The following is a 12,166-nucleotide window of genomic DNA, read 5'->3' as shown; positions in this document are numbered from 1 at the left end:
TCAGAAATGTTTTACTTGTAACAATTAGCTACACCTTTCAGCTACTTCTCTACATAGTCGCCGTTCTGACTTAGACTTTTGTCATAGCGTTGTACCAACTTTTCAATAGCCTCATCATAGAAGGCAGCCGCCAGTGCTTTCCGCCAATTCTCCACGCTGGCCTACACCTCGTTGTCTGTGTCAAAATGTTGTCTTCAAAGACAGCGGTTCATGTGACCAGAGATGAAACTCAGGGGGAGACAATTGCGGACTGTATTGTGGGTAATCTCACATTTCCATTTGAAAACGATGCAGGAGCATCTTCATTGCCCCTGCAGAATGCGGCTGAGAATTGTCTTGAAGAAGAAACAGCACGACAGTTATGTAATGTTAGCTGCATAGCTTCAGGCGAAATTTCTCACCAGGCCCTCGTACTTGGCGGCAGACACTATTTTCTAGACATCTTTACGCACTCACTGCGAGCTCAGAAATGAGAAGAGCGACGTGATGCTAACTGGGGTTATACTAGAGACACTACCCAACACATCTGTGCAAAGCTTTATCGGATTTTCATAGTCGTTTCCATTTCGCGACCGATCGGAGCTTACTTTCTGAACGCCCCTCGTATATAGTTAAGGCTCACCAGCCACTTCACCATCTTCTTCTTCTGTGCGAATGTACAAACAGTGCCCGAACTCTTACGAGAATCGGCAACGCGCCGCGAGTAATGAGTATAATGAGCGGGGGCACTACGAATGTAGTGCGGGACAATACGTCGAGAATGTGGGTTTCGCGGGAGGCGTGCTAGAGATAAATCCCTGCAGTCGCGCTATCCTCTGTGTCCTCGGTGGCTCAGATGGAAAAAAGAAAAGATGGATAGAGCGTCTGCCATGTAAGCAGGAGATCCCGGGTTCGAGTCCCGGTCGGGGCACACATTTTCATCCGTCCCCGTTGACGTATGTCAACGCCTGTAAGCAGCTAAGGGTGTTCATTTCATTGTAATTTCCATATTTGACTGTTCCTGAGTAGCGAGGCTCCGGCATAAACATACCCTTCGAACTCACATGACGTGGTGGCACCTGCAGTATTTTATTGTTTACTCATACACCCTCACCATACACTTCTGAGAGGATTGTTTCATTCCGACAGTTTTTGACTTCAGTAAATTAGCTTATATTTTAACGCTGTACTTGAACAACTGCATAGAATTTCGTGTTTTTGAAAACAATAACGATGAAAAAATCTTTGGAAGATATCCTGTATAACACAAAGAAGTATTAAAAAACTGAAATGTATTAGTTGTGTAAAATCGACCTCAAGCTAGCCCTATATTATTCCTCACTCCGTGGTCTAAATCTACATGCTTCTACTAATGGTAAATTGCAACGTACCCTGTACATAAATACTGTAACTACGAGGGCAGTTCAATAAGTAATGCAACACCTTTTTTTTCTGAAACAGGGGTTGTTTTATTCAGCATTGAAATACACCAGGTTATTCCCCAATCTTTTAGCTACACAACACTACTTTTCAACGTAATCTCCATTCAATGCTACGGCCTTACGCCACCTTGAAATGAGGGCCTGTATGCCTGCACGGTACCATTCCACTGGTCGATGTCGGAGCCAACGTCGTACTGCATCAATAACTTCTTCATCATCCGCGTAGTGCCTCCCACGGATTGCGTCCTTCATTGGGCCAAACATATGGAAATCCGACGGTGCGAGATCGGGGCTATAGGGTGCATGAGGAAGAACAGTCCACTGAAGTTTTGTGAGCTCCTCTCGGGTGCGAAGACTTGTGTGAGGTCTTGCGTTGTCATGAAGAAGGAGAAGTTCGTTCAGATTTTTGTGCCTACGAACACGCTGAAGTCGTTTCTTCAATTTCTGAAGAGTAGCACAATACACTTCAGAGTTGATCGTTTGACCATGGGGAAGGACATCGAACAGAATAACCCCTTCAGCGTCCCAGAAGACTGTAACCATGACTTTACCGGCTGAGGGTATGGCTTTAAACTTTTTCTTGGTAGGGGAGTGGGTGTGGCGCCACTCCGTTGATTGCCGTTTTGTTTCAGGTTCGAAGTGATGAACCCATGTTTCATCGCCTGTAACAATCTTTGACAAGAAATTGTCACCCTCAGCCACATGACGAGCAAGCAATTCCGCACAGATGGTTCTCCTTTGCTCTTTATGGTGTTCGGTTAGACAACGAGGGACCCAGCGGGAACAAACCTTTGAATATCCCAACTGGTGAACAATAGTGACAGCACTACCAACAGAGATGTCAAGTTGAGCACTGAGTTGTTTGATGGTGACCCGTCGATCATCTCGAACGAGTGTGTTCGCACGCTCCGCCATTGCAGGAGTCAAAGCTGTGCACGGCCGGCCCGCACGCGGGAGATCAGACAGTCTTGCTTGACCTTGCGGCGATGATGACACACGCTTTGCCCAACGACTCACCGTGCTTTTGTCCACTGCCAGATCACCGTAGACATTCTGCAAGCGCCTATGAATATCTGAGATGCCCTGGTTTTCCGCCAAAAGAAACTCGATCACTGCCCGTTGTTTGCAACGCACATCCGTTACAGACGCCATTTTAACAGCTCCGTACAGCGCTGCCACCTGTCGGAAGTCAATGAAACTATACGAGACGAAGCGGGAATGTTTGAAAATATTCCACAAGAAATTTCCGGTTTTTTCAACCAAAATTGGCCGAGAAAAAAAATGTGTTGCATTACTTATTGAACTGCCCTCGTACAAAGTTCTCATGTTCTGTAATTTCAGATTATTATCCTAGCTAAACATTCCAGCATTATGAAAACACACAACGTTGTTGACAGTGGAAGTCTTCTCGGCAAATTATGCTGCATCGGCAAATTATGCGCATGCATCAAGCCCACTAAGGCTCCCTCCGCCCTTGGTCAGCTGTAGCCACGCTAACACATGTCCACCAGCCATACTTTTGCGAGTTGCGGGTTGCATACAATCGAGGGGTTCGCGTAAACCAACAGCGCTAAGTACTCTAAACCCACTGATCTGTTTTAGCTACCAGCTACAGTACACTAAGTATCCTTTATTGTTTCAAAGTTGTAAATCTGATTCGATTCTGCAAGAACGGTTCTCAACGATCGTTGATTCCAATACCGAAATAATGTTTGTGACTACATCGTATTCCAGTATCCAAATTAATATACTTCGAGCTGTTTCATTTCAGATGGTTATCGTGGCTGAATCTACATCATATACAAAGACATTTTTCCGAGATTATCGTAATTATGATGCTGTGTATCGCCGCTGTCATGCACTTCAACGCTGTCGATTGCGGGTCCGGGTTACATCATTTCAGCCGCAGGAAACAAAAACACAGCCCTGTATTTGATTTCTAAGGCAAATTTCTGAAATTACGCACCAGTGCTAGTTGCGTAACCAGTACGAAGAGTGTAGTATATGTTTTTGTATCGCCTTAACATGAGAACGATACACATTCATTATTATTTACATATGTACTTTTCTTCGACACGGACTGGCAAGATGCTTACTGAGTTGTTTCATGGCTTTCTACAACTAGTGTTATCTGGGTCGAATACTGTGACGTCCCTAAACAGTGCTTAGCTTCGACTCTCGATAAAGTTGTTAAATTTAGTAATCCGTGTACAGTAATCTAAACTGACATCACATATCCACTGTATGAGTTTTAAATGTCAGTATTTACCAAATATTCGCAATTTTATGATATTTACGTGAGCATGCTCTGACGGCATCACATTTTTTCGAGCTCATGATATGAGCCCAGACTATTCTCAAGTCGTACGGAACACCACAAATAAGTAGCACTAAAATCGATCGTTATGATGTCGATCATGTCAACTCTCCTACCATACACTTTGTTAAAGTTCAAAACATGCCCAGGTATTGGAAAAACCACTTCGAAATAACAAAATAGTTCTGCATAATATGAAAATTCTGTAAAACATGACAACTGAATAGACGTTACTACGTCACTCATTGTAATCAGCTCATAGCTCTGGAACTTGGTTAAAGGTAATTTCTGCGCGAAGAAGGAACACTGTGTAATAAAAATTAAACACGCAGATAATTGGTTTGGGTTTCAGAATATCTTCAACTGATTGGTTATTGTGCACGTTAAAGAAATAATATCCCAGACCACAAAACCGATGGATTATTAAACAATGGGAAGAAGACAAGCTGACATACAGTGGTACAAACCAATATACCTAGCAACTCATGCGGAACCGTATCACACTCCTGGATATCTTTAGGAGAAAATTTCTAGTTCTGTTACATCTTTTTCAACTTCTGTGAACCATGTCCATTTAGTTTCCTTATCAATACTAACCTGTTCCGAATGGTGCCATCCACCCTCTCAGCGTATGTATGCAGCTTGTGGGTGTGACTTCTTCTATACTCCGTATTTACTTCGATGTAAGCCTGGATTTTCCTCAAAATCGTTCTTTCTTTGGCTTTAAGTTTCTTTATTAGACCTTTCATGTTCGTTATAAGAGTGTCTTCCGCATATAGAGCTTCCGATAGAGTAACAGTTCAGTAGTGTCAATTAGTTTCCAATTCGTTAATGCGTGATACTATAGCTTCCTTCTCCGGTAGGTTATACCTGTCCGTTCAACTAGGTATTTAAACTTTTCTGCCTGTTTAATTTTTCCTACTCTGACCTCGTTTTCACTGATTATATGTTCGTCGTAAACTACGTCTTGTGAAAGGAGACATGAAGCTTATGCTTCACTGCCTTGTCTATAGATGGTTGTTTTTCTGCCATATCTATGGGCTCTGAAAGATCGCTAGATCGTCTGCATAGACAGTCGAGTGTAAGATTCATATACTTCGACCTATTTTCTGCCCCTGAATTGTTCATTTCTTTTCGCTATTCTAGGATGACAGTTTCTAAAGTGCAGGCGAAGAGCATAGATGATAGTCCATCTTTTTCCACTCCTCTCCTGATTTCATAGGCATTAGACCCTTCTCCTGTAAACCTCACTTTGGAGGTGGTCTTAGTCAGAGCCAGACTGATAATCACTTTTGTTTTGTTATCTGAGTCCAAGTCTTCACTGATCTGAAATGGTTAGATAGTTTAAGTTTGTCATTATCTTTCTCATCTGCCTTGTTTACTGTCCTTTCTTAAGGCATATTTTTTCGTGCACAAACAATTCACCCGTCACGGAAGATAAGCTTCGTTAACAGGATTTGCACTTTTGGAATCGATCTCACATTGGAAGAGCATATAAAGTAAAAGCGAAATGGAGAACGAGTAAGTCCATTTACTGTCCTCAGCAAGCACTGTAAAGAAATGGATTGCGGTATTACAGTATTAACGGGACACTACCTTTTGGGCATTACTGTGTCCGAAGTATTCAACACATTTAGCTTTCTCATAAAATCCTAGATTATGACGTACCAGGCCAGTTACACAATTCTGTTGAAGACGTGCAATCAGACTCAGCATCTCGTTCACACTGGAGAAAAACAGAAGCGTTAGTAGCGTCTGGCGTACTGCTGATCATTGTGGAAGAACCTTTGATGTTCCCCCAACAGACAACGGTCCTAGGTCTCTGAGTCTGTCTTTAGATGATGTAATTTTCTAAACGGAGACTACATCATTAGACATGTCTCACAAAATGCAACACGATATGAAAATAAACAACACCTGGTAGAGGTACAGGTAACTGGGCGTAAATAAATATACAGGAGTATCACTGGGTTTTAAAACAAGATTAACTACATACAGCGTAAGAAACGTAGACACCATACAAACTTATCGCTCGTTTGTTACTAATTGTAATTTATGCTCAAAGAACCTCGCTAAGAAAACTCTCGCTCTGCCAGATCGTCACCTTTCATATTAAGTTTGTAACTCTTTTAATTTTCGATTAATGAGACAGGTAGTGAAGGTTCAGGGAAGAGCGTCGCGAAACGTCATGGGTTACTGTCGTAAGCGCGACGGGGACACAAAAATTCTCAACAAATAGCAGTGGGTGAGGCTACTAGATGCATATTGTACGTCACGTTAAAGCTGATTCGTAATAATTTAACGACGTATGTCCTAAGAGAAATTTGGTCCACAATTGGGGACTGGAAGAGCAAGTGGTGAACAGGGGCATTAAAAGTAAGAATGGAATACTATGTACCCTGTGACACACACCGTACTGTGGTTCGTATAGCACCCATGTGGATGTATGCGTAAGTAGATAAACAGAAAAATGTGGCATCTGAAACTCTTATCTTACACTTGTATGACTCTGAGGCTACAGCCTCTCATTCCTGTGGCCCTACTTTTCTCCATTTCAGTTTAACCCTACACAATCATATCAAGCCGTTGCATCAAACATTAACAGGTGGTGGTTCACGTCACGGGAAATAACGTTCATTACGGACAAAATGTTCTCTGAAATTTCTCGGGGAAACTACATTTCTTCTGTAATTAGTTACGCTCCGCGAGAAAGAAGGTAGACCGAGCTTCCAAAACGTATTACTCCACTTAAATATATTGATTCTTAAGGTTTTCTTGGGATGAAACAAACCAATGCTTTCCATGGACGCTGGGCCTCGTGTGTGATGAGCGGTATTTGTTTGGGCTGATCCCAGCTACACCCTTTTAAAAGAAAATAGTAAATATTTGACGAAACATCAGAAAAAATGTACATGGGAACTCTTAGGAGGGACACCCCATATATATATATATATATATATATATATATATATATATATATATGGGGGGGTAGGGGGGGTAAATCCGACCTAGTAATTTCTTGTGGCTATAAAACGCTTTTCCGAGGTCGGATCTGAACGTTATATACGTTATATTATAGGTAATATAAAGGAGCAACTGTTTGCTAAATATTTTTTTTATACCATCAATAGTTTTTGTGATATTCGTATTTTAAGAAATGTCCATTTTTGCCATTTACAGACATGGTGGGGTAAATCCGCCCCCCCTATTTGTTTGGCTGATTTTGCACAGAAATAGTTCTAAATAAACGGTTTTTTTGGAAATAATTATAAGTAATTATGTTTTTTACATAAATGAACAACATGTATTAAAAAATATCAATATTTAGAGTACTAAATGTAGTGAAAGTTAAATGGATGTAAATTTTAATTGGAAAATGATGATTTCATTGGACCCGGTCGGATTTACCCCACATTACGTACAGATACTGGGATAATTGGTAACTTAATAAGTACAGCATCTTAGCTGTTTTTGCCTGCATCACACAGTCTTCTCGCAGACATGTCGCACCAGTTTGCTACCTGATGTCTCCACAGTCGTAACAGCGCCGTGAAGAGGACTGTGCCTGTCAATATAGACTGTTCTTTATGCGTCCACACGCCTATTATTCAATACCTGACCTGCTCCCGAGAGGAAAATAAACATTAATGGCTTGCTTGTGTCATGTGTACTTGGGGGTACTAGCCAATCCAAAGACATACTCCTGGCAATAGCTATAATTATTAGTCTGCAAATGAAGTAAATAGTGATGTAATGAGTTCAGTACATCGCCCTCAGTCATCAATAGAATTATCTACATTTGCGCTCCTAACGCCCTGTATACAGGATGTTACAAAAAGGTACGGCCAAACTTTCAGGAAACATTCCTCACACACAAATAAAGAAAAGATGTTATGGGGACATGAGTCCGGAAACGCTTAATTTCCATGTTAGAGCTCAGTTTAGTTTCGTCAGTATGTACTGTACTTCCTCGATTCACCGCCATGATTTCATACGGGATACTCTACCTGTGCTGCTAGAACATGTGCCTTTACAAGTACGACACAACATGTGGTTCATGCACGATGGAGCTCCTGCACATTTCAGTCGGAGTGTTCGTACGCTTCTCAACAACAGATTCGGTGACCGATGGATTGGTAGAGGCTGACCAATTCCATGGCCTCCACGCTCGCCTGACCTCAACCATTTTGACTTTGATTTATGGGGGCATTTGAAAGCTCTTGTCTACGCAAACCCCGGTACCAAATGTAGAGACCCTTCGTGCACGTATTGTGGACGGCTGTGATACAATACGCCATTCTCCAGGGCTGCATCAGCGCATCAGGGATAGCATGCGACGGAGGGTGGATGTATGTATCCTCGCTAACGGAGGACATTTTGAACATTACCTGTAACAAATTGTTTGAAGTCACGCTGGTACGTTCTGTTGCTGTGTGTTTCCATTCCATGATTAATGTGATTTGAAGAGAAGCAATAAAATGAGCTCTAACATGGAAAGTATGAGGAGAGTGTGAGGAATGTTTCCTGAAAGTTTGGCCGTACCTTTTTGTAACACCCTGTATGGTCGTATGCTCAAGCTGGAGACAGGTTACGAATCATGTTTGTTAATACTGCAACGTGGGAGAGTGGCAGGATGTGCCTTTTGTGTTCCCTGCGTTAGTTTTGTAAGCTGGTGCAGAGTGCCACAGCGCTGCCGATGTGCTGACGTGTCTGCCGTTGTCCACAGCGGAGGCGACCAACCTGTTCCTCCGCGAGAACGGCCACGAGGTCCTAAACGCGATGATGCCGCAGCTGCGCACCAAGCTGGCCGGCGTCTTCATGAGCATCGCCAACCAGCTGCTCAAACACGTGCCCACAGACGTCTTCCTGCTGCCGGCGGAGCACGCAGCTGTGAAGCGCCGCGCCGCCCGCTGAGAACGGCGCCCTGGCCGCCGCTGCCTCTGTGTGTGTGCTCGTATCCAAAGACTTCGCGGCTGCTGCAGCTCCGCTATCGTGGCTCGCAGCCGATTAGGGGCCCCACAAGAGAGTACTTTGTCGCGCACCTCCGGGCCACCTACTGAAAACTTATTTCCATTCTCGTTTCTTGTACCCAGCTTCAGCCTGTGCTTTTTACATGTACTGTTGGTAAACAAAAAATTATTAGTTTTTTTCAGCTCTTTCATTCTTTGAAGTTGAATAAGTACTTCGTACTGACCCATTAGTAATTTTATTATTTAAATTAATAAAACTGTTTGTTTTTCCTTGCTTTGTTTTCAGTTACCAAATTAAAAATACCCTTAGATGTACTTCTGGCGTAATGTTTTCCATGGTTTCTCCCCACTTGAGTAATTGAGAGGGTGTGAACAACGATCTTGGTAGAATTTTCACACGTCTGAAACCGCTTCTTATTCTGTTCATATCCTCGTGCGCTATTAACTGATATTTCTTGAATTGCAGAAACCCTGTAAGTTCATACTGATTACGAAAAAGTAGTTCCTACGAGCTGTAAATACTTATATGAGTGCAATCAATAGCTCCTTGGACACTTCGTTGTAGATGAGACTCAAAAAGCTTTTGAGTGCTTTTTTTTAAATTTGCAATGCTAATAGTTGCGTCAAGTAGAATATGCGCGGGTTGTTCAACAAATAACTCTCGAAATTTTTTTACAGCCGTTAAGGTATACAGAAAATGTCGTTCTAAGTGCCTAAAATTTGATGTTTTCCTGCGTCCAGGCGAAGTTCTGAAAAATTTTAACCGATGGCAGAGACATAGAGAACCATCAAAATGGCATCTACGCAAGACACTCTTTACAAGGAACTTGCGCTAATTGAATCTGAAAGGTTTATATATCATGAGAAATTGCAGTTGTTCGGAGTATTTGCCACTATGTGCATCTTTGGATACATGAACACATGAGTGATATGATGCGCTTTGGCTACCAGAGGTTGCATTAGGAATAAATGATGTCACAGCCCGCTGCGAGAGAGAGTGTCGAGTGACTGGTGAGTGGATAGCCGTGATGGCAGACATGTCCAACAAAGGATGATATCTGAGATCCTCCACAGTGTGACTCAGGACAGAGGTTAATTTCTGAGTTGCTTTCTAGGAGTGACTGCACTTTTGTAAAACTATAACATGAACAAAGTTATTATTTGCTGCAATCGTTATTTGTGAATTATTTTACTGTAATATTGCGTTTTTGGTCATGAGTATGTAAATTTTTGAATCCGAGGCAAGTTATCAGCCATGTGTCCAGAGTTTTAATAATTATACTCCACTCTTCCTCATTCAGTTAAGAGTATGTGATTAGAAAAACAAAGAAAATATTTCTAGACATAACATGCTGTTTGTACCGAACGCTGAAAGACATAATCAGTCTTAAATGATGATGATGATGACATACTGTTTGTCTCATTCAGTTTTCATTGCCAAAGGTAGACTATAGTTTTCACATGAATGTGATGACTTCAGATTATTAAAAAACAGTAATAGAATTTCAATTTATAGCCACCTTTTCATTCACTTTCCAAAATTCCACTATGCTACTGCTCACGGTTTGAATTCAAATCTTAATATGACTGTGTTGTCATGCTTTTTGGTAATAAAGCAGCTTTCGCAAAGTATCTCAAGGTAAAATACCCTCTAAGACAAAAAACACGACTCACAAAAAGGAAAGGAATTATCATCACGACACTTTTTCAGTTACAGGCTGAATGCACTTTTGATAACATTTGATGTGTATTTAATGCAGTAGCTTCCACTGCCTTTTGCGTCCTCTTGCCGTTGATCATTGCCGATTCCTCTGATTTTTAGGGGCTGCTTCCCATCTCTGAGGAAACTCTATCTGTTCCTTCACTCTCTTTGACATGATCACTGGGGGAACGAGGGTGGTAGACCGGGTATCTTGGGCAACAATCGCTGATGATTTTTATTCAGATCTTAAGCTGTGGCTGGATTTGAAATTGGGACCACTGACTTTTTCATTACTAGTCAGATATGTTACCTCTACACTATGGGTCAACAATATGCAACTATAATTACATATCTCTAATCGAGAACGAAAATTAGAACTTCACGCTAAAAAATAAATACTTCTCAATATATGAAAGACTCAAGTACGAAACACACATGGTTTTCATACTGTCATAACTTAAATGTTCTATTAGATTTCTAAAAAGGTATTGCCACTGCTCATAAAAATTAGGGGTTAAGCAGCACTAGTTGATGACCAAAGTTCGACATCTGTACTACATTTTGCAGGCACAATGAGCCCTCAAATTCAATACTTCCACACCTGAATAATTTATATTACTCTTTAAAATATGCGAGGCTCACTTATTGGCATTCCAGGAATAAATTATAGGTTAGTCGACGAGTGTATTTTGATTTCTGCATCACACATTAAATTCAGATAGAAACCTAAAAATTGTATCTGTAACATTCCAAAACAAACATGGGCACTGCTGTTGATGTAACTTACCATTTAAAATGTCGTGACAGTTACCAAAATAAACAATGTAATTGCTATTATACTGGCATTGACGACATATGCTCGCAAATAGTAGTTTCAGCTAGATCGACATTCATCCATACACATTCACAGTATTGAACTACATTTGGCATAGTAATATATTCAGAATGCCTACACTAGTACAATAGTTGTTTTGGCATAACGAGCACCGATTGTCCATGCCAGTAACCAAAACTTTTGGGGAGGTGTAGCTGCTGAAATATGTTTTCCAAACAGTATAATCCGTAGTTGTACTACATATTCATATAGGTAAGAAAAGAGAGTCGCTAAGCTTTCAAGTATGTGCTTGCAGGGGACATTTTCGTGAATCGCTGATAGGTTATTAACTTCATCTTGCAGTACAAACGTTTGCCATCTTCTACTGATATTTCTGAATCATGCTACTTCGACGAAATATCATACTGAACAATAGTAATACACATTCACACATGTAAGAAACGATGGTTGATATGCTTTAAGCTACCTACTTTCAAAACACCGAAACATTACAGCGAATCGGTGGTGGGGAAATAACTTTATTAATTGTATCTATTTTAGATATCGTCTTTTCACCTCTGTCTTGCCCCACCATGCTCTTGGTCACATTTTATCACCGCCTTGTTACACCACTGTCTTTGGTAACTTTGTGTTGTATGTAAACAGTTCTCATGATGCAGCCCTCCTTGTGTATTATCAAAATAGACAATTTAAGTGATACATCATAATACAGGTCTCCTCGAAACGTCGTCTTTTCATGCAATAATGATGTTTCGTCAGTAAGTTTGTCAGTGGCTGTGTTGGAGCATCACAGTTAGGTTATTTGCATTATTTAATAGTTGATCATGGAAAATGCATTCTGCAAACGATTAAGGGAGTTTTAGCATCGTTGTTCCAGTCGATAAATGTTGCAACCTTTGTGTAAAGTTGTTTTCTGTACAT

At 41.2% G+C, this 12,166-nt stretch overlaps 1 protein-coding gene across 1 annotated transcript in view; it reads left to right on the top strand.

The window, feature by feature from the left end:
- LOC126234611 (circadian clock-controlled protein daywake-like) overlaps positions 1-8,977 on the top strand; it is a 102,206-nt gene extending 93,229 nt beyond the window's left edge. The window contains exon 7 of the mRNA XM_049943336.1: positions 8,465-8,977. Within this exon, the coding sequence (XP_049799293.1) occupies positions 8,465-8,652 (188 nt within the window). The 3' untranslated portion in view covers positions 8,653-8,977. The remainder of the gene's footprint in view (positions 1-8,464) is intronic.
- Positions 8,978-12,166: the final 3,189 nt, after the last annotated feature.

Source organism: Schistocerca nitens, chromosome 2 (genome assembly GCF_023898315.1).
Source record: "Schistocerca nitens isolate TAMUIC-IGC-003100 chromosome 2, iqSchNite1.1, whole genome shotgun sequence".
NCBI lineage: Eukaryota > Metazoa > Arthropoda > Insecta > Orthoptera > Acrididae > Schistocerca > Schistocerca nitens.
The sequence above is the reverse complement of the archived record's forward strand: the minus strand, read 5'-3'. Positions and strand labels throughout refer to the sequence as shown.